The sequence below is a fragment of the Myiozetetes cayanensis genome, unplaced genomic scaffold (genome assembly GCF_022539395.1).
Source record: "Myiozetetes cayanensis isolate MyiCay16 unplaced genomic scaffold, myiCay2020 scf2-11, whole genome shotgun sequence".
Taxonomy (NCBI): Eukaryota; Metazoa; Chordata; class Aves; order Passeriformes; family Tyrannidae; genus Myiozetetes; species Myiozetetes cayanensis.
Genome location: NW_026087411.1, coordinates 47,471,242 through 47,494,431, shown reverse-complemented (window position 1 = coordinate 47,494,431; position 23,190 = coordinate 47,471,242). Strand labels below are relative to the sequence as shown.

The window sequence follows — 23,190 nt, the reverse complement described above, 5'->3', positions numbered from 1 at the left end:
TCTTTGAGGAGGATGAATGAGCAGTTCAGCACATTTTATTTAATCTTCCATACTGTTTCGTTTGGTAAAGCAGCAGTAGCCTTAAATCCAGGGTCCAGAGTCTGTAAGTCTCATTTGGTGTTTAGAACTCAATTTAAAAATATAATAAAAACCAAAACTTCCCTCCCCCCCCCCCAAAAAAAAAAAAAAAAACCACAAAAACCCCAAATAAACAAAAAATCCCACCAATTTGCTGCTGCAGTGCAGACGATGATGATTTTTGGTCAAGTTGCCCATTGCAGGATTTCATTTGAAAGCTGCCATTTTTGGCCTTCTGATGATTTTGTTATCTCTAAGCAGTTAAAACTTCTGGGTGGGTCACTGGGCTTAGTCTCCCAGACTTCTGCCTGAAATGAAAACAGAAATTGATAGCTGTTTATAAACTATATTGATGTTGTCTAATGACTATGCCAGGTATGTGTCCTTTCTGCAGCAGAACACATTTTTATAGGTCCAGTTTTCCAGTCCTGAAGTTATGGCACATAGAAGCAAAGTGTAGAAAAGTTTTTGCTGACTAGGGAAGACAAAAGGAAAAATGTGTACGTAGACTTATGGTGGTAAATTGAAATGCCTAATTTTTTGTGACCTCAAATTTCAACTACTTTTTTGTGCTTGTATCTTAATAGGTTTGGAGTACTTAGTATGTTTTTCTCCACAGTTATAGATTGATTACTAGGGACCGTCCCTTTTCTTCTGGAGCTGTTTTGTGTTTTTCTTCGCTAGATAATTGATGAGACCCTCTGAAGAATCTGTGTGATTTGGCAAGTGCAAGCTGCCTCCTTGTGTGGTTGTTTAGAGGATGTCTTACCCTCAGCTTAGACCTCATGCTTCTGTAAACTGTTCTCCTGCAGTACTGACACAGACAGAAATTTTGGAAATACTAATGGACATTTCATCTCTGAAAAACAATACCAAGGCTTTAATCAGCCCTGTTTTTTTGAGGCCAAGATACTATACACAAATTCCTGTAGCTTTAGGTATTGTTGGATTTCTACACTGAAGAGAATACAAGGGAGTGACTCTTTCTCATTTTCCAGGGTATAGAAAAGGATTTTATTTTACTTAATTGCAGGTAGCTCTTTAGATTAGTTCTGAAGATTATTTAGTTGGTTTATTTTAGTTGGCCAGAGTGGAGGTCCAGAAAACCCTTATATTTGTTTTAGAACAAAAGTGAAAAAATACTTTAGAGATATTTATGGAGTAAATAATGGGTAGATGAGGAAGAATCAGCCTTCAGTTCAGTCACACACTTGGTAGCTTGATTGAACTTATTAGAAAAATAAAAGAGTTTGGGAGTGAAATCATCTGAAGACTTAGCTTTTTCATTTCTGCAGAGTTAGGACCTCATCCAAAGTTTGCTGAAATCCTGTTGAATTCCTGGTGTGCCAGAGTAGGTGTTAGATGGGGAACAGACAACTGCAGCCCTGTACTCATTTGTAAAGGTCATATCTACGGTCTCTGAAAGGAGAAACCACAAGCACTGTAGTAGCTGTCAGCTGTGCAGCTTCCATGCTGACACGAAATCTTGGTGTGGAACCTGATGGGGCCATCTTCTGCTGAGAAGCTGGCAGCCTGTCCAAGTTTAGACCATTTGAAAGGGTAGGGAGAGATGCTTGGCAGGATCACACTGCAGCCCAGGGAAGCAGTGGAAATGTTCCCTACCACTCAGGGGCCCTGAAAGTGACCGGTGTCCTGGGCCATTACTGGATGCCCATTTATCTAGGTTGGATTCAGCTGGCCTCAGTGAAACTGTGGAATTGATGCTGCAAGTGAGCAGCAGTACAATGTGAAGTGACATGGGAATGTGTTATGCCAGGTAGTGGGCAAGATATTGGAGTTTCTGTGCTTGGTTCCCCTGTTGCTAGATCTACCACTTCCTCCATCACTGGGAGTGCCAACTCACAGGTAGAATCTGATGTGTCGTCTCTCCCTCGAGAAGGATGAGGTTTTGCTTATAGATCTCCACACCACTGCTGTTGAGATTGGTGTACTTGTATATCTAGTGGATATTTGTGCTTTAAGAGAGGCAATTTTTATTGACACATTAATGTGTCTGGGGGAGGCTGGAAGATTTGTGCAAGGTTGTGTTGAAGGTGGATGAAGCACAGCATCCAGTGGCTACAGCTCTGTCTCATCCTTGCCTCCTTTCCACCCATGCTATTTCACTCAGCCTTTTCTCAGTTTCTTCCCTCTCTGCTTCAGGTTTCTGTATGTGTTCTGTGTCACCTTTAATATTACTATAGTAGATCTTTCACTGACTTTGATGTCCCCTGTTTCAACTCCTTCTTTCCACACCCCTTTTCTTGGACCTGTTCTTGTCTCCCTGGGTCTAGCATTGAAATGATGCTTTGATTTTTCAAGAGGTTTTGCTTTCTTTAGCCCAGTGTGACAAAAAATCCACTGTGTAGTCTTTTGAGTGGGTTCAGATCATACCACCTCCATGTTCACATCCAACACCTAGATGTCCAGTGAATGGTATCCTAATGACACAGGAAGGTGATGGGATGTGTCTTCATAGTGCTTGACCTGTAGTGGCAGCCTGTTCTAATTCTTTTAAGACTGTTCAAGACTGTTGTTCCTGGTGAGTTCAGTATCCTCACGGAAAGGGGATACTTTGGGAGTTGAATGACTTAAATGATACCTGGGATTTATTTCTTCCTCCATCCCATTCCTTGATGAGTGTAGCTTATTTTGGACAAGTGTGTGTGTGTGGAGGGGGGTGTTTGTTATTGTTGTTGTTATTGTTGTTGTTATTGTTGTTGGTTTGGTTTGGTTTTTTTGAATATGAATGAGCCTGGCCAGGAGGACCAAACTCTGGTCTTTAGACACAGTGAGATTTTTTTGTTGCTTAGTCTCTACAGTCCCAGGGTTATCCTCCTTGTGGAAATCCAGACTCTTCCCTGGAGCCAAGGCGAGAGCAGGAGACCAGGGCAAGAGAATTCTGATGTGCAAGGGCTGTGACTGCGGAAGACAGTGACTTCATGTCCTGACAGGAGTGGGAAGTGTCCTGACTGGGACACACTGTCATTTTGGCATGGCTAAGCCAGCAGGACAGAAGCCCAGCAGGTACTCACAGGAGGAGGTGTGAGCCCAACTTTATCTTCTTACTCTGTGTGGCTGAAGGTCCTGACCTTCAGGCCCTTATCCCAGACCAAACTGATGGCTGTGGCAAGGTCTTGTGGCTGCTCTTCTTTTTTAATGAGAAATCCCTTTCTTGTGAAGCCTGGCACAGACTTCACGCAAAAATGCTGGTTTTGATGGATCAACAGTTATCAGCAAAGCCATTTAAACCATTTCTGGTAGTTCCGTTATGGGTGCCTTCAGATTCCTGCTGGTCAAACTGTGACAAGGAAAGATAAGCAGAAACTGGAACTAACTAGTGAAATGGGAATAGAAATGAGCAGTAGAGTGTGGTGCTACCATGAGGAAAGTAACAGAAACCTTGGAAAGCCCTGGTTTTAAAATCTCAGCTGATCACCTGCATTCAGCTTTAGAGCTGATAAAGTGCTCTTTGCCTAAGACCACATTTGTTTTAGATTGAATGCTTTCCATATGACTCCCTGGCTGGGCTGGTTCCTTTTGTATCCTTTGTCCCTTACAACTCTCTATTTTAATTCCAGATGAAAGCTGCAGCTTTCACTGGGCTGCAGTGTTCCTCCCAGCTACCCTGGGCTGGTGAGCCTATGGGGCTGCCAAGAGGAAACCAGCATGGTGTGCTTGCGCTGCAGCCTGGCAAAAATTACAGGCACTTGGCAAAGGGTGGCTGGTCAAGGGGAGATGTTACTTCCCTCTGGCCAGGGCTGGCACACTCAGGAGAAATGTTGAGGTCTGTGGAGGTGGCGGCTGCCTATGGCACATGGGCTGCAATGAGAGGATGAGGGAGTGGGGCTGGCCTAATGTGACAAACAGAAGGACAGGGCAACGTCCCTCAGCAGCCAGCTGCTTCTTGACAGGAGGATGCAAGAAAGCCACTACTTCATGGTGGCAGGGCAATTATATTATTGTAATGCTGGGCAGCAGCTGCAAGTAGCAGTCCGTGAGGTTTGGGTTGGACATTAGGGAAATGTGTCAGAAACAGTGTGGCTAGCAGGACCAGGGAAGGGGTCATTCCACTGTACTTGGCGCTTGTGAGGCCACACCTCAAATACTGTGTAGAGTTTTGGGCCCCTCACTACAAGAAAGACATTGAGGTGCTGGAGCATATCCAGAGAAGAGCAACAGAGCTGGTGAAGGGTCTAGAGCACAAGTATTACCAGGAGCAGCTGAGGGAGCTGGGGTGGTTCAGCCTGGAGAAGAGGAGGCTCAAGGGGAGACCTTATTGCTCTCTGCAACTACTTGAAAGGAGACTATAGGAAGGTGGGAGTTGGACTCTTCTCCCAAATGGAGAGTGACAGGACAAGATGAAATGGTCTTAAGTTGTGCTAGGGGAGGCTTAAATCAGATGCTAGGAAATTTTTTTCACTGGATGAGTGGTCAAGCAGTGGAGCAGGCTGCCTATGGAAATGGGTGAGCTACCACCCCAGGAGGTATTTAAAACACATGTAGATAAGGCACTTAGGGACATGGTTTAGTGGTGGACTTGGCAGTGCTGGATTACAGGTTGAACTAACCTAAACAAGTTTTTCAACCTAAACAATTCTATGATAAAACCTTTCACCATAGGCAGGTGGTGCAGCACTGGAACAGGTCCACAGTGAGACTGTGACATCTTCATCCTGAGAGATTTTGAAAACTGAGCTAGGGAAAGCCAGGTCTGGCCTCACATAGTGTTGGAGATAGTTTATCTTTGAACAGGAGGTTGAGAAGAGATGTCCGGGTGTCTGGTCCAACTTGGATTTTGCCCTCTTTCAGTTCTCTGTGGTGGTACTGTGAATGAAGGATGTGTTACTGGATAATCAGTGACTCAAAGGCTTTTGAAATCTGTGTTGTGCAACTGCTCTGGAGAGCTTAAAAAGGAGACCACTTGGGAGCAGGTGGGTTTTTTTTATAGAATACGTGACTGAGAATGTTCCTTGGAAAGTGGTCAGGGACCCTCATGAAAGCAGCTATATTGTCGAGCAAAAGGCATTTATTGTTTGTTAAACACCTGGGACCAGTTCCACTGTTGTGATCCAGCTAATATACCCTGCTCTGGCAACAAAACAAGGTCTGTAAAATCAGCTTAATTGGCTGACTAATCTGCTTTTATAGCTGCTTCATTTTGCTGAGGTGGTATGGAGCACCATACCAAAAGAGACAAGCTGCTGAAGTCCGTCCATGTGTTTAAACTGATGATCCATGTCTTTGTAGGCAAAATAAAAAGGCATGGTTTACCATGCTGAGCTACTGCCCAGTATTTCATTAGAAAAGCAGAGTTCTCTGCAACTCTGCTGTTCCCTGAATATGTTACACACCTCATCAGCACTGAAGCCTTGTGTTTCTCACAGAGGTTTCAAGAGAAGCTCTGCAGATAGCTCTGAGAGTTGCTATGATTCTTTCCAAATGGTAATTTAATAGAAGAATGTGTGTTAGGAGGGTCTAAGAAGATGCAAACTTGTCAACAGATCAAGACCAGTGAGCATTTTGGTTATAGAAGGTGTTACTAAGCAGAAATATTGGAAAAAAAACCTATTTCTGGCGTATATAGGGACATACAGCCAATCAATACATACTTAAAGCAAAATGTTTAAGCGGTGTAATGAATAAATATGAGCTCCTGAACTGGTACTTTGGTGCCTTGTCTTTCATTGTCTGTCCATGTCTCTGGTGGGTCTCTGCTCCAGCGCCTTGTTCTCTTGATATTCTCTTGTGTTGTCAATGGTTGGCATAACCAGTGAGTAAGGGGGTGTGACTACAGCATGTAACCTCTGTGCTTGGTGGAATGGCATTGCTAGAAAAGACAGAAAAACCTGTTGTGAGTGTAGAACGTAAAAGACAAGAGGCAAAAATTGCTACAAGTATGAGAGATCTCAGTCTTGGGTGGTGCCGTCAGCCCTTTTCTTCCTGCTATCAGCTCTGCTTTCAGCCTGCACTGAGTGCAGTGTACCACATAGTGCAGGTGGTATGCAATGGAGAATGCCATGAAGACTGGAGATGCTGTTCAGAGAACCAAACTGGTTACTTGAGTAATCTTACATCAGTGTCACTTAAAAGAATGCTGCCAACTTGCCAGCAAATGTTAAAAAAAACCCACCTGATTTGCATAAGGTACCTGTTAAAGAGCTGGATGCTCAAGGGATCCTATATTGGGAGTTTTGGAAGTCAGGAGTTGAAGCACATGCAGAACAGACCTTTTAAATATGAGTCTGTTGGGGAACAGAACCATTAGTGATGCATTTAGGGGAAAGGAACTAGCTTTTAATGTGGATTTCTTTCTAAAAGAAAGTTTAAAAATAGTGAAATAGTTCTGTGCTTCGCTTTACACTGAACTTTAGTATTTGCCAAAAAAAAATGTACTGGTGTGCTTGAACGAGGGAAAGGGGATTAAAAAAAAGGAAAAGGAAAAGATTAAATAGGAAAGCTACAAGACGTCCCCAGTTTTTGGAAGGAGTCCTTGTGTTACAGTATGTTTTCACTTTTGGAGTCTTGCACCAGTCTGAAGGGCCTGGGAAAAGACGCTGAGTGTTGTACATCCAGCTTGGAAACTTGCTGTTACTGAAATCTAGTTGTATAGAAAAAAATAAAAAGCTGTAAAATTATGGCCTTTATTCTGATGTTAAAAGATGTGCTTGCAGCAGACACGCGTGGACTGCTGTACGTCACGCGCTTGATAATAACTGTGATGGGGTTTGTATGTTGTGTTTGCTTATTTTTTGAAGAGAAGGACGTGCCAAGCAGACCTCTCAGAAGAGTGCGTGCCCAGTCTCCAGATAGCAAGTTACCTTTTCGGTGGAAGCCACCTTATGGAGCAGGCTTCAGAGGTCTACGCAGCAGATCCCAAGGTTATCCCCGTGGGTATGGAGAGAGCAGCCGAAGGATGAGCTATGCTCCAGTGCCGCAGGAGCGACAAAACCAGGAAGCAAGAAGACTAGGTGAGTTGGATTTCCCTGGTAGCACCCAGTTTAACTAGCACACTCTTGTAATCCTCTGTGGCTGCTAGGTGATCACAGATCACATGTTGTTCTAGCCATCAAAAAGCCTTCTTTCTATAAATGAAAATGCTTGCTATGATTGTATTCTATAATGTGTTTTTAACAGAGAGTAGGGTACTACCTAAAGAATAGGGTAGAAATTGTAGAAGAACTGGATACTGTGTTAGAGACTTGATGTGTGAGTTACTCATATTAACAGCAAAGGGAAAGGGTGGAGAGATGAGCCATATCCCAGATTCTCCTTGCATGCAGTGGGACCGCTCTAAAATCCATTATTTCTTTTCAACGAGAAGGGTGACAGAAAAGCCTCTGTTTTTCCCCTGCATGTACAGCCTCTGAGTCAGTTCATGTGGTTTCGCTGCCATCAAGGAGCTCCCAGGGAAGGAGCCAACCTGTCTATAGGTCATCTTTAACTAAAAGAAAAGTCACAGGTATGTTTCTTTCACATCTGCTGTCAATGAGTGGAGACGCTTGGATACAAAGAGATAACTTTGTGATTTTTAGACTGCAAGTCTTTTGGTACTGGAGCTGCTAGGTTTTTCTCTGTGTGCTAGAGAGCTTTATGGATGTCTCCCATTGTTTCTTTAATTCAAGCAGGATTGATAAAGTAATACAACTCAACAGCATGGTTGATTGAGTTTCTGAGTTGGGTTTTTGTTTTGGTGGTTTTTCTTTAGTCACCTCTCTATCTATTGACAAATGTTACGCATTTTAATAACTGCATGAGAAGACTTGATTAAGTCAAAGCCAGGGCCCCCACAACGATATGCCTTCTTCTTAGATCTTCAGCCCCTTTTCCAGAAGCATCAATCTGGTCAGCAAAGATTTTCACTTTCTTTTGGAAAGAAGGCATTACATACTACTGCCAAGGTTAAAAAGGATCAGCGAGATTCTGAGTCCTCTCCATGCCAGCACACTTTCTTGCCCCCTTGAATTATGATGAAAATGCCATGGGAGTGGCAGAGTGTTTAGGATATTTTGATAGTGATCATAGAGCCATAAAATCATAGAATATGCTGAGTTGGAAGGGACTCACCAGGATTATCAAGTCCAACTCCTGGCCCTGCACAGGCCACCCCAAGAATCACACCATGTGCCTGGGAGTGTTTGTCAGAACTAAGAACTGGGGTGTATTGAAATCCACCTCACACCTTTTCTGGGGAGGCAATGCCATCCATTTCTCATGCTCACTTTCTCTCTTCAGCTGCTCTCATTGCAAGCCACTTGTGAGTAGGCCCCCTAAGCCACTTAGTAGATGGGTCTTCTTGGCTACTTTTGTGTAGTAGTTGTTTGGCTTGGAAAACCTATAACTGTCTGAGAACCCTCTGCATTAAAAGCTTGATTGGAAGAGGTGAAATGTGCCTCCCTGCTTCCTGCCATCTGCAGGCAGTGCTGGTTTTTGGGGTAATGTGCCACCTGCTTAAGAGAAGGGCAATCTTTGCGTCAGTTTCAGACATACATGAGTAGGATCCCTAGAGAATGAAATTGTACTCTGAACTTTACTGACTCCTTTCCTTTCCTGAGACCTCAATATTTCTTCCAGTATTATTTGTCTGTAAAGCTCTCTCTGGAAGGTTACACCTTGTACATGCTGTGCCTCTGGGATACTGGGAAATAGTCTCTGTGTCACTAATTAAGAAAAGTTAAAAATCTTTCGTGTGCCAGTAGATAGACTATACTAAAAACACTCTGATGGACAGGGGGAAAAGGAAGCCTCATCAAAATTAAAAGCCTCAAAAAATCAAATTAGTTTCACTCATTTTTAAAATTTTTAAATTGTTTGCAAAGATATTCTGATATGTCAAAACAGCCTACTTCAATGATTTTTCATTCCTTTTTTTTTTTTGCCTTGTGTACTGTAAAAATTAAATGCTGATTTCAAATAACCTGTTTGAAGCACTCAAAAACATAAAAGATGCAGGAATTCTCCCTTGTAAAGAATTTTTTGGAGAAGGTTTTATTGCTCTTCAAAATGAAACCAAATTTTAAAATCTCGATATTTTTCATAAGACAAAATTTCTGCTCTCCAGGCAGCTCTAGCAGTGAGTTTGCCAGAGATGATGAATACCAGTATGCTAATAAAACATTTGCTCTAAGTAATAGTTTGGGCACTGATAGAATATTGAAGGGCCGTAGAATATATTAGTACTCTGGTCTTTTAGGCAGACAACTAACAAAAGAAATGATGTTTCCGTGGGATACCATCAGTAATCAATCTACTTGGTTTCCCACTCCTACTTGTATTTGTAATTCAGCTGTGCTGTGTATTATAGTATCAGTTGAAGACATTTACTAATTTTTATGAGAAATCTAATGTTGTTATTGATATGCTGTTCTGTTTTGCCATTTCAGAGGAGGAAGAGATGGAAGTGGCACACGACATAACTGTTCGAGTTATGTCCTCTCAGTCCGTGCTTGTTACTTGGACAGACCCACTGTATGAAAAACAGAAGGTTGCAGCAAATAGGTAGTTAGCCCTGTGTTTTTTTAAATATACTGAAGGGGAACTGCTGCCAACACACTACTGAATGCTTTTGCATTTATTTAATTACTGTTGGTTGTGAGAATAATTTAGCTTGCCTCCCAGCACTGTTAGTATTAAGAGATCTGTGTAAGTACTGAAATGTTGCCAGCCCCAGATGCGGATATTTTGCAGTTCAAATGCTGGTATGTCACCACAGTCAGCAAATCCCCATGTGTGCATGGGGAAAGAAGAAGTGGGGGACAGGGCACAGCCCACAGAGGTGAGGTCTTGAGTTGGATTGGCAAAACAGACTACAGCTTCGAGACAATCACACTGTGGACGAAGGAAACATCACTGCAATGGGAAAGACACGCATCATGGCACCCTGAACCCTCTAACCCTCCAGAAGCCCCATGCAGCTGAGGCTGAGCAGGTCAGGGGCTCCTGTAGGTGGGAGAGCTTGACTCACAGCAGCATCCCACAGCAGATGGAGACCACAACAAACAGGGAAATGAACTGGAAACTGCCAAAGGTCTGAAAGCAACTGAATTGAGTTGCTCAGCTTGGGAACGTCGAAGAGCTGTGCAACCTGGTGTGGAAATACCCTGAGGGTCACAGCAGGAAAACTGATAATTTCAGATGTTCTCTGTTTCCTTGTGGAAGCAACTGTCTAGGCAGATTTGTGGGAACGAAGCCGATGCTACTCTGGGAGCAAAGGGCTCCCAGCCATCCAGCCATGGGACAGTGAGATGGTGGTGTGGAGCCCTCTGTAACTTCCCCCAGGGGAAGAGGACATTTTGAGTAAGAGTCTGGAAAGAGTGTTCCGTTTTTTGGGGTGAAAGTGATCACACTCCATTAGAAGAAGACAAAACTGTTTAAAAAGTATTGGGTTTTGGTGGTGGTGGTACTTTAATTTTTGCAATTTGGTAGGTTCCTCAGTAAACCGCAGCAGACTAGCTGAGGGCAATACATCCCCATCCCTCTGTAGTTCTGCTAATGCTAGGTTTCCACATGTGAATTTTTATTTTCCTGTGTTTTCCCAGGCAATATAATGTTCGCTACCGGGAAAAGGGGGAATCAGCAAGGTGGGATTACAAGCAGGTGTCCAACCGGCGGGCACTGGTGGAAAATCTTGTGCCAGATACTATGTATGAGTTTGCCATTCAAATCTTGGAGGGAGAAAAGGAAGGCAAATGGAGTGTATCTGTTTACCAACGGACCCCGGAGGCAGGTATGTATTCAAAAGGTCCTTGGGGTAACACAGGCCTTAGGATTTGAGCTGTGGAATGAGCTGGCTTGAGGGAAAGTCAGAATAAGTGATTGCCTGGGGCAGTAGGGGGTTGGGAATATGGGAAAAACCTCAGTGCTGCTGCCTGCATCCCTGCAGTAGTGCCCTGGAGAGCACACCAGGCTGCTCTTGTGGTACGACAAGAACAGAGGGTATTTCTGTGGGATGAGTCAGCACTTTGCACCCCTGAAGCTGGATGAGCCCCTTCAGTGGGAAGAGCAGCATGTCTTCCATCCCACTCTGTGGGCAGCAAATTTAAATCCTCTCTCCACCATGGAGAAGCTGTCAGGCCCCTTTGGCACAGGGAAGTGTTCCCTAAAAACCAAATTACCATGTCATTCCAGCTAAGCCACAGCAGCAGTCTTGTGCAGACATCCTGTTCCTAAAAATGTGGAATAAAATTTCACTATGGTAGTCTGAGAGAGAGATGTAAACAGAGGCATGCATAGACCTAAGCCATATGTGCTCTTCACATTTATCTTTGAAATAGCCATATAGTAATCTCTGCTATGAGAAGGTGGAGCAAAAGGTGTGTGCTGTGTTCGTTCAGATTTCTTAATTGCCTCTTCTGCGTATGGCTGTTTCACAGCTCCTGCCAGTGCACCTGAAAATTTGGATGTTTGGCCACTAAAGGGGAAACCAACCTCTGTAGCAGCATCCTGGGATGCTCTCCCAGAGAGTGAAGGAAAAGTCAAAGGTGAGTTATCAGTGTTCGTTTCTAACTCCCTCAAGGAGCTGGTCTTCTCAAAGCCAGACTGCTGCCCTGCAGTAAGCTGGAACATTTGCTGTACCAGGATTTTTTCACTTGTTAATGGCTTATACCCAAGCAAGATTGTCATGTTTCCAGCCCAGAGTCTCCACAGCACCGCTGAGAAGCCATTGTCACTCTGTGCCTGGGATGTCAGAGAGCTTTCTGGGGTATCATGCATGCACATTTTACCTCTTCTTCCATTAATAAGCAGGTTGAAATGGAGCTCAAGAAGGAAGTTTCTGGAAGGATTTGTAAGAATTAGGTGAAGAAGGAAAAGCTGGGTAGTTGCCAAGAAAGTGAGTGGGTTTATGTTGTGATTTATTACTAGTTTATCATGGAAGGAAAGCCTCAGCTTAAGAAGCAAGCACAAATTGTATTTTCAGTAGATATCATGCATAAATTTTGTGTACTGTAACATTATTGTACATAGTCATAAAGATAATTTGTCAGTAGTTATGTTTTTGCATTGTATTAAAAAAAAAGCTTTCTGGGATTTTTTTTTTCCTGTTTCCCTCTGAAAATGAACAGGCGGATATTTTGGCCTCTCCTGTTCTTCCCTGGTTGACAAGATTGTGTTCTCAAATTACACAAGTTTTTGGAGGGACCTTATCAGCACTGTAGCATCTCAGGATTTATAAAACCATTGGCCTGGGGGGAAATATACTGTGTCTGCATACAAGACCTACTCTACGTGTTTTCCAAGGCGGTGGTGGAATTCCTTCGTTTTTGAAGTCAGTAGAAGTCTTGCCAATAACTTCAATGGACCTGCAGTTGTGTCCAAGAATTATTATTTCTTAAAGTAGGGTCATGCAGGGACATTATCTCAAATTTCAGATCTGCTCCTAATTTTGAGCAGTCTGTAGGCCTTTGTGCGTTTTTGTCTGCTAATCATTAGGTGATTCATCCCAGACAATGATTTTAAAGATAACTAGTATTCAAGGGCTGAATGCTTATATGTGTTTAATATATCGTGGCTTTTCTTGAGTATGAAGTGTTACAGGAAAGGCCTAATTTTTAAACTAAATAAATGACAGGATATTTTTACTGGCTAAATAAAATCACTGAATGAGCACTTTGTGGTCATTTTGATGGCACGTGGTAATCACAAATTTTTGTCTTTTAATCCTTGTGTTTTTCAACCCTGTCCTTATATATTTATACCACATATTAAAATTGTGGGAGAAAATGTCCCTGCAGTAGCTATCTGAGAGTTATCGAACCTACACCAGTATCTCTGTAATTGAAGCAACACCTGTGTATCTTAGAGGAAAAGAAAAAGATCCAAAGTTTACTGTACCTTCTAATACATTGATTTATTTTTCAACTGAGAGCATTAAATATATTTGCTTATAAAACACTGATTATTTTTTTTCTTTATTTTGGTGAACTATGCATGGCTTATTTCTTAACACAATGAATATGGGCCCCTTTTCAGAAAAAGTGAGTTTCTTCTTTTTAAAGATACCATTATGTTCTAGAGTTTTTTCCTCGTGGCACTGTCACTGCTCAGGTGTTGCTCTGGTTTTTTGTGTACAGTTTTTGTGTTTCAAGCTGACAGCCCTTGAAATTTATTATCAAAATCCTAGTTTTGTCCAGTACCTCTTACAGAGGATTTGAAAAGAAAATGAAGCCTGCAGATGTCTGAGATCTTACCTGCAGTCTTTGGGGGTGTAATGGGAAGATTCCTCTTCATACCCATGATTATTCCTATAGGGGTGAAAGTTCTCTCAATACAGAAAGCTAAGACAGAGCACAGGTATCACAGTAATCCAATACTCAAAGGTGAGAGCAGGGTGAGTTTCTTAAGTAGCAACAAGACCTTGCTTTGCTCTTTCTATCATGGTGTTTGGACCTGGCTATAGTTAAGCCCAGTATATCAGATTTTGATTTTGTTGTACAGATGTGATATTGCTCCCATTTGGCAAATCCACAGTGTTGTTATTTCCTGGTAGAAGTATCTTTTCTGAATAAGAACCTCAATCATCCAGGCATGATTTTTACCTGTTGGTTACAGCTAAAACTCCTTTAAGTAAAGACTGCTGGAAATATTTATATTTGACTGCAGTAATATTGTTTCCAAGATTAAAGTAAGTTCTTTGGTGTTTTCATGGGGATGTCCCTCAGGCTCCAGCACCACTGAGAAATGAGTATATGGCCTTAGGAACTGGTAGAATTTCACCACAGTGGACTGGAAGAATTGTTTTTGCATGACTAGTGTCTTACAATACACTGCAATTATAGCTGTGTTGAGACTGTGTTGGAAATTAGGATCAGAAAGTAATTAATAGCAATGAATGATGTAATGTGATTTTAGTACTGATGTTTTGAATGCTAGTTATGTAAATACACAGTTTTATTCTTCTTCAAAATAATTCTTTTCTGTGGAAAAGAAAACATTTTAACATTCTTATTTGGTGGTGAATATAGCTGCCATCAGCAATGCAATTGTGTGTTGTCCACATTGTGAGTGAGTTATGTTTTGGAAGAATATTCTGGATCATATGTTGTTCATTGCAAATGTCTTGGTAGCTAATCAGTAAGTTCAAAATTTCTCTAATTTTTGGGAAGTATAAAATGTGCTCATAGTTAGTGAGCCATAACAAAACAGGTATTCTGATCATAGCGATCTGCACTATCTAGCGTTCACACAGTCTTTCAGACTAGATTTCCACAAGTCGTAGGACAGTGCATATTTTCATGGCAATGTTCATACATGTTTTTTGCCTCCGGTGCATTTTCTCTTCATATATTTCCTGTGTTATTTCTGATTTAGAGCACTTATATTTTTCAGAACTCATTTTTTCCCCTTTATTAGTTAGTATCCAAAAACAAACAAACAAAAAGGTCTCCTGGTGCAGTACACCAAACAGCGCAGGAGTTGTTGCTATAATTTTCTCATGCCCCCCACACCTTCTCTGGAAGTGCACACGGATGTCATCTGGCTCCTCTTGATGACACTTCACCCTGATGGGCATTGTTGCTTATGTATTTTTACAAAGGTATAGCTAACATATTCTGTCTCAGTCATTAGGTCATTGATGTGATTTGGTTTTGTCTGTTAAGATGAACAAATGTTCAACTTACCTCCATATATATGTATGTATCTCTCTCTCATGTCTTTATACTCCAGCTGTTGACTTGGCGTGCATTGCTAGTGTATTAATTTTAGTAATGCACGTTCTAATTCATCCTACCCATACAGTCTGTCCGCTGGAAACAGGACTGTTTTCAGTTTCCTCCTTCCAACCGTCTGCCAAATCATTTCAGAATACATTCTTTCATACGCCCCTGCTCTCAAGCCATTTGGAGCCAAGTCCATCACCTACTCTGGAGCTACAACATCAGCCATAATAGATGGTCTTCAGGCTGGGGAGCGCTATATTTTCAAAATTCGTGCAGCAAACAGGAGGGGACCGGGTCCTCAGTCTAAAGCCTTCAGTGTCGCCATCCCAGCAGGTGAGCACCAAGCCAGGAACCAGTTGCGTAGTTCGCCCGTTTTTGCCTTGGTCCCGGCTGTGTTAATTCTCACCAGCTTAACTCCTCTGCACTCTATCTAACCCATGGGATTTTACTTCCTTAATACTGTTTCTATTAGTTCTTTTCATTACTATAGTGTCCAAATAAGTGTTTGTCACTCTGCAGCATGTAAAAGGACATCTTATGGACATTTTAACATCTTGAATGAGTGCATTGCCACACTTTATTTTCTGCGTGGCAACACTATGTGCTCTTGCTATCCAAAGGCCAAAGAATGCAATGCTTTGGGTCTTTGGCTGCCCTATTCCTGAGAACTCCTCATTGAAAGTCTTGGAAGTCACTTAGAGTGTTTTACTCAGAATATTTGCTGGGTTAACTAAAAATGGGGTCTACAGCGTTACATGGGATAATGCAGCACCATGCCATCAATATGACTAAACTCTGCTGAAGATTTGGTTTCACTGAAAGGAAGTTGCAGTCCCTGCTTTTAGATATTTGGTTTTAATTACTCTAAGTTTTACCCAAGATACAATAATTCCACATAGGTACCTTTCTACGGCACAAAATTTAACTTAACTGTACTGCACAACCTGGTTAATAGAGAAACAGTTATTGTCTCATATTCTTGTAAGTTGTTTTGTTCTTGCTACCTGGGTGGTTTTTTCTCTTGTTCAGTTTTTTGTGCATCTTCTATTGTGAATAAATACTTCTTTTTTTCCCCCTAGATACCCATGAGGATTCAGTTGTTCAGCAAAAGACAAATATTCAAGATAATTCAGAGGCTAAAAAAACTGGGAATGCTGGCTCATCTTCTCAAACTTCTTCTGTTTCAAAAGCCCAGCCATCACCTTCCTCTAAGCAATTGTCTGTTCATTCACCTAATGTTAGTGATAAAAAGAATCTTCCTTCTGAATATAAGAATAAAATCTTGACTAGAGGGGTCTTGAGTAAATCTCAGTTACCTTCTAGAAAGACAGGAGAGCTGAAACCTGATCTCCAGTCCACTGAGGTGACAGATGATCATGATTCCTCCCAAGAAGCTCCAACATCACCACCAAAAGCCCAGGACCAGAGGAGGAATGTTAGACCCTTGTCCTCTGGTCGTCCAGTCCACCCTGTCCTTACTTCTATTCGAACCCATGCATCAGAAGTGTCACGCCAGACGAGCACAGAGAAACGTGAGCCACCAGCAGTGTTGCCATCCTCAGCACAACATTCTTCTGCCTCATCTGTCCCCAAATACACAGATAATGAAACAAAGCAACTGAGGCAAAGCAACAATAATGTGCCTTCTAAAACCTCTTCCCGTTCTCTGCCTGCCAAAAATAATGATCTTGCGGGTAATGTGGAAGAGAAGCCAGACCCCATGCTGGTGAAAGCATCTTCTAAAACTTCAGAGCCTAGTCGCCTGGCTTTGCCATCAAGTCGGCAGTCTGCTGTCTCTCATGAGATGGGTCATCGCAGTAGGTCTGACTCTCTAGATCTGTCCAAATCAGCAGGTTCCCATGCTCATGATAGCCATAATGAGTTTGACAGTGAAGAAGCAGAAGACAGAGCAGGACAGCCCAGTTCTAGGTCACAGAAAACAAGGCTATCCTCAGGCTCCAGTTCTCACACGTGGAAGGATTCAAAATTGGCTGCCATGGCAGTCTCATCTAGATCTGCTGTTTCTGCTCACACTTCATCTCATTCTCAGTCCTCCACCCGTTCCAAATCCAATGGAAAAGATGTTGATAAGAATCATAGGGAGGACTCACAAGATGAAAATCCCTTATTTCCTTCTCTACCCTCTTCCAGACAGTCTTCTAAAGCAATCTATTCAAAGAGAAGAAATCCTCAGGTTGATTCTGATTCTCACCTCAGAGAGACACATGGTGAAAAATCACCCCACTTTGACTCAGAAGAACAACAAAGCCGAACAGCTGCTCCAGAAAAGCATTCTCTTTTGCAATCTTCTCTTTCCAAACAAAAGCCTGAAGAGCAGGACAGCCGAGAGGTAAAAGAAACGCTTGTTCAATCAAAACCAAGTGTGTCTTTGTCTAGAAAGATACTCCCCTCTCATCTTCCAGTGGAGAAGACCTCCCACTCAGAGCCTTCACAGAGGGCACAAACCAGTTCTTCCTTACTGCATTCAAGGGGCCGGCGCCTCCCGTCTCACATCTATTCCCAGAGTAATGAAGAGTTGCAGGAAGAAGATGATGATGAGGATGTAACAGAGGGCAGTGACAAAGCAAGCAGCCACTCTGTGTTTCCTAAAGAGGTGTCCTCTTCTAGGGGATTACCTTCATCTCTCTCTCAGGGAAGTTCAAGTTCATCTCAATCAAAGCAACTGCAGCCAGGTTCTCAGGTACCTTCTTACAAACCAAAGCATATTCAGCCAGACTCCAGTTCTGCCAGAGATACAACAAAAGACAACCAGTACAATCCAAGGTTGTCATCCACTTCGAGACAAGCTCGTCCTTCATTACCTAATCGCTCAAGGGTTGCTATGAGAACAGCATCCCAAACAGAGAAAAAACATGGTCTATTGCCCTCAAAAATGTCCAACACCGAACTTCCTCAAAAAGTTCCTTCATCTTCTTCATCTAAATCTCGTCAGTCAGTTTCTAATGAAGATAGTGATTATTACAGTGAATATGATCAGAAAGAAGTAGAAGAGAAACCCACATCTTTGGCAGCAAAATGGTCCCCTGCTGTTTCTAGAGGTAACAAAAATGCATACGATGACACTACTAGCAGTAAAAGAAAATCTATGGACACTCTTCTACCTGACAAAGTAAGTTCTGAAGAGGAAGAGGTGGAAAAAACTTCAACATTAAAAGTGGCTTCTCCTGAATCACCAGGAAGCTCTGCCATAACATCACATATTACTCAGTCTTCTAAAAAGCATACCCCATCTAAACCAAGCTTTGTCTGGCCACGTTCTCCTGCGTCTACCACCACACACACTGTTTCTCCAACAGTTTCTTCTTCCACTTCGTCTCCTCGTCAGCGACTGTTGAACTCCAGGGTGCGGAGCCCTTCCCAGCGGCAATTTGTCAGACCTCCTTATAGACCAGGTATCTTGTCTTTGTTGTACTAGTCTCACTAATTGTGTTTCTCCTAAGGTCACCAGTTAGCTGAAAAGTCCTCCATCAGAATGCAGATTCAGTTATTTAGTGTAACGTCTTGCTTTTTATTTTGATGGTTCTCAGGGAACCCTGTTCATGAGGACACTGCCTGATTGGTGTAATGGGGTGCCCCAGACCTTTCATCCTATGGTCTGATCTGCACAGAATCCCATGATCCACAGAGGAGATGACAGAGTTAGGTACTATATTGGAAAAAGGACCATGTTTCTTGTTGAACAATGAATTCACTTAATGCTCACTGAAGAGCATTTGTACTCAGAATATGACAACCTCTCAGGTGCATAGCTCTTCATGATGGGGATTGCTAAAAGACCTGTTCTGTGGTTCTGTTCTACCTTGCCCATGTCTAGGCAGTGAGGTGTTTCCTCATGATGTCCTGACATTCTATGTTTTCTTTAATTAATTTTTAAACCACTTTCCTCTTTTTTTTTAAATGACAGCTCAGGGTTGCCCGTATCTGTTGAGGACTCTGCATGTCACAGTCAGGCCATGTAATACCTTTATGGCTGTGATTTACCCCAAATTATGGACTTGCTTTCTGGTGACTTGAACTTGCTATCTGATGACCCTGGGTAGTAGACACATCAAGTTGTGTCACCTGTTGATTCCTCATGTCACCTATGGAGAATCCCAGACAGGCTCAGTGACTTTGCTAAGTAGAAATAGTTTTTCTCCCTCCAATGCATGGATATCCAAAATAATACTGAGTGACCTGAGTGTTTTAATAACCACATTTTGTTCAATGTGGTCTTACTGTTAACACAATGAGGACCTTACATCTGGGCTATTGTATTTGATATGCTTTAATCAGACTCAGTATTGAGTAGAGGTTCACCAGCTTAAAGAGCTTTAACATGGGAATAGACCTTAAAATAATGCTGAGGAAGATGAGGTGTATGGCATGAAAAAAGAACACATTTCTATAAGGAGTTTATGTAAGCTGACTACTAGCAATGCAATTGCAAAGTTATAGCCAAGGAGAGTTCAGTTAATATATTTTTTTCCAGTCAATATATGTATATATTTTCATTATATTTTTCTGGAGGCAAGTCTCTGAGCCAGGCTGTGAAAATTGCTGCTGTTTTGGAGCTGGGGTCCTGCAGCTCAGTGCCACTGCTTCTCCACCTCTGACCTGAGTGTGCTTCTGTTCAGCAGTGGTTTTTCAGCTGCAGGAGAGTCCTTCCTTTTGCAGATTAAAAAAATAGGTGTAGAGGAAATTTCCCAACCACTTTCCTTTCAGTTTGTCACTACAGGATATAGATAAGGATAGGATTGAACAAGTGTTTGCATTTAATAATGATTTGTTCCCTCATCCTATTTCTCAAATATTTACAAATATCACAAACATTTTAATGACTGCAGTGTCATCGAGAAATGTTAACCTGCTTTCTTAAAATAGAAAAGAAGGAATAAAGAAACCAAATAAACATGGTAGAGACAAACCATGTTTAAATTCTATAAGGAGAAAAAAAAAATCTTCCAGAGAAGAGCAACCAGCCTCATGAAGGCACTTGAGCACAAGTCCCATGAGGAGAGGCTGAGGGACCTGGGGTTGTTTAGTCTGGAGAAGAGGAGGCTCAGGGGAGACCTCATCACTCTACAACTACCTGAGAGGAGGTTGTAGCCAGGTGGGGGTCGATCTCTTCTCCCAGGACAACAGGGCACAGGCTTAAACTCTGCCAGGGGAGGTTTAGGTTGGATATTAGAAAGAAGTTCTTTACAGAGAGAGTGATCAGGCATTGGAATGGCCTGCCCAGGGAGGTGGTGGATTCACCATCCCTGGAGGTTTTTAAGATGAGGCTGGATGTGGCACTGAGTGCCGTGATCTGGTAATCACAGTGGGGTTGGATCAAGGGTTGGACTTGATGATCTCGAAGGTCTCTTCCAACCCAGTTAATCCTATGATTCTATGATTCTAAGAAGAAACAATTTCAGATGCTTGTGTAAGCTACAGGGATATGACAGTGTCACAACAGTTGCTCCAGGCAGAAATAGAGTTCCTGGTGTGCAGAGTGTGGTGAGGGCTTTTTCTGCTCTCATTTGTGTTCAGGTCAGTCAGAAAATGCCTTTACTTGCAATTTAAAATGCGGCTTGTAAGTTGCACAGCTTTCTTCAGAATAGTGTGTTTTCTTCCATGTTTCAGGTTACAATGGCAGACCAAATCTTACAACGAAAAATGGAAATGGAAAAATAAACCCTGGTAATAATGGAAAACCAAGTGGACAGAAAGTAATCAATGGCCCTCAAGGAACAAAGTGGGTAGGGTGACCTTCTCTCCAAATTCAAGATGCTTTGGCCTTTTATAGTACTTATATTTTCATTAAGAAAAGACAGGCAAGCAGTACCTTCAGTCAACGAAGCTGCAAAGTGAAGTTATACTTAGTGGTCTAGCTTCCAGTGTTTCACTGAAATCTAATGAAAAATTCTGGATTTTGTTATTTTAACATTTTAAATGTCGTATTTAAAGCCTGATGGCTCAAATTTTCAACTATAACATTACTCCCATAAATGTAGTGATTTAGTGAAACATTTTTTCTTCAATGTCAGTGGGACTTACACTCCCCAGTGGCTCAGGGCTTCTCTGCAGTGCAGTGTGAGTGGGGACTGCCCAGGATAACTACTGTGAAAGATGCATTCAGCAATGCTTCTCCCAGACTCATGCTTCAGGTAGAAGCTTGTGAGCAAGAGTATTGAAATATAAAGTTACTCCGTAAGTGTCACGATGCTTTAAATGCACGTATGTAGGTATCTTTTTGCCATTCTTACAGACATTCAAATATCTCCTTCCAGAGATATTTGCAGAAGAGCTCAGATGCCATTGATAGGAAAGCCCCATGAGCTGCCTACATGCTCAGACCTTGTCTTTTAAAATCCTTTCCAGTGAATTTATAACGAAGGAAAGCAGGGAAGGAACTGGTGCTTCCTACATGTTAGCCCAAATACAGAGCAATAGGAGACTGTGGTCAGCCTCCCTGGCATCAGCACAGCTGCTCACACATGGCGTGGCACATAAAGACGTTTATTTTATGGCCACTTCAGTCTTACCATTTGCATAGAGAAACATAAAAATACATCAGGTATGTCACATTCAAGGGAAGCATTTTGAAAAACATGATTAAAGCCCTTTAAATAGACTCCAGAAAGTGAGCAAGAAAGGTCCTTGAGTAGCCATGGGGCATCTCTCTCTGTCTCTTGAGAGGAAGGCATTGCTGCAAGCAGGGCAAACACCTTGTAAAGCAAGAGGATCTATGCCAAATCTAGGGCCTGGAGGGCTTCAGAGACTGATCTCATGATCTGCTGTCCTTCCTGCTGCAGTCTTTTCCTCAGCACCAGATGTAAGTCTCTCTTGCCAACCTGGATCTATTGCCCATGTCCTCTTCCCAGTTTCCTCCCAGCACTTAACACCTTTTGCATTTTTGTGTTTTGTGGCTCAGCGTCTGTTACCTCGGGTTAAAATAGCATACAATTAAGCCCTTTTGGGTTGAAATAGCAACAAGGATTGGCTTTTAACTGCAGTTAGTTCTTGAATTCAATCCAAGCTCCCAGACACATTTGTTTTATGAGACAGAAGCTTTTCTTCAGTCTGCTGACCTAATTAAAATCTGAGCTACTTTGTTTTCACTTCTATTTCAATATAAATTAACTAGTTTAATTTTTCCTTTTTCGGTGGTTAGTAGGCATACTTTTAAATCCCATCTTCACAAGGATTCAGGGTCATACTGGAATTACAGGAATTCACCTTAGGAGTTGTGCAGCCCAAGAAAATCAAGGGAATTGCTCCTTTGCACCTGAGAGCTACATTAGGTGGTATGAATATGGTTGTACAGCTCTGGAGCCCAGAGACTTGCTCAGAATTTGCTTCCTTCAGCTGTTATTTTTCAGTGATTACTATCAATTAGTGAATCTTAAAGGTCCTGTGTGTTGTAGCTATTCCTGAACATCACACTTAGTGTATAAATTTTCCCAGGATTTCTTTTGCTGTGACATTTCATTTCACCTCCTCTTGTGCTAGCTAAAATTGAGTCCATCTATTGCTTTTAGATTGTAGATCTTGACCGAGGGCTAGTATTAAATGCTGAAGGAAAATACCTCCAAGATTCCCAAGGCAATCCTCTCCGAGTGAAATTAGGAGGAGATGGACGTACTATTGTTGGTAAGTTACAACTTCCCTCTTACAGAAAAAACATGTACAGCTTTTGTACCCACAGTACAAGTCTTTAAACTGTTGACTTCTTCAGGTCTCATGCAAGCCATTTTGAGTTGCCTGTACCTCAGATTTCCATCACACAGTCAGCACATTGCAGGACCTGGGGAGGCTTTTGGGGCATTCTGTGGGGCTTCAGAGTATGAGGCAGCAAGAATCTCTCAAGTCCATCTTACTTGTATCAACATTATAAAGAAATGCAGAACTTAGCCAGAATAAGGATTGATGATTGTTTATATCTTTGCATACATAAAAATAATTATTTCCTACTGCTAGCACTGTACCAGCCATATGTGTGTGTTTATTTTATTTTTTCATCTGAAACTGACTGCAAATAGTAAGAAATCCTGTGTGTGATCTCTGAAAACACTGCTGTTTGCATGTCAGTCCATCTGTATAGATCTCTTGAATACAAATTCAGAGGCTGTTCTGTTATGAATATTTGCAGTATCCAGAATCTGTCTCACAAGTTTATCTGCAGTGACAGCATCTCACCAGCTCATCCAAGTTTTTCCTTACACATTTGACATTAAGGAGCAGAGTATAGGTTCATTATACCTTTCATCAACAGTTATGAGAGTGACTTAGATTAAATGCATTGTCTGCATTCTGAGAATCACATTGTGATTCTCAAGTGAAACCTCCTTAGAGTGTTTATCAAACAACTGGAAAAAAGTGACCAACACTGTGGTTTATCTGAGGTTCTTCTGAATCATTTTCCAGCTTCCTCAGCCATGGCTGTTTCCTAGATAACACCCTTCTTCTC

At 42.1% G+C, this 23,190-nt stretch overlaps 1 protein-coding gene across 1 annotated transcript in view; it reads left to right on the top strand.

Moving 5' to 3' along the window:
* Positions 1 to 23,190, top strand: part of FNDC1 (fibronectin type III domain containing 1) — a 68,928-nt gene that overhangs the window by 18,499 nt on the left and 27,239 nt on the right. Inside the window, exons 2-10 of the mRNA XM_050315700.1 lie at positions 6,837 to 7,049; positions 7,442 to 7,540; positions 9,462 to 9,576; positions 10,617 to 10,804; positions 11,451 to 11,558; positions 14,880 to 15,068; positions 15,815 to 18,148; positions 20,364 to 20,479; positions 22,262 to 22,373. Of these exons, the coding sequence (XP_050171657.1) occupies positions 6,837 to 7,049; positions 7,442 to 7,540; positions 9,462 to 9,576; positions 10,617 to 10,804; positions 11,451 to 11,558; positions 14,880 to 15,068; positions 15,815 to 18,148; positions 20,364 to 20,479; positions 22,262 to 22,373 (3,474 nt within the window). The remainder of the gene's footprint in view (positions 1 to 6,836; positions 7,050 to 7,441; positions 7,541 to 9,461; positions 9,577 to 10,616; positions 10,805 to 11,450; positions 11,559 to 14,879; positions 15,069 to 15,814; positions 18,149 to 20,363; positions 20,480 to 22,261; positions 22,374 to 23,190) is intronic.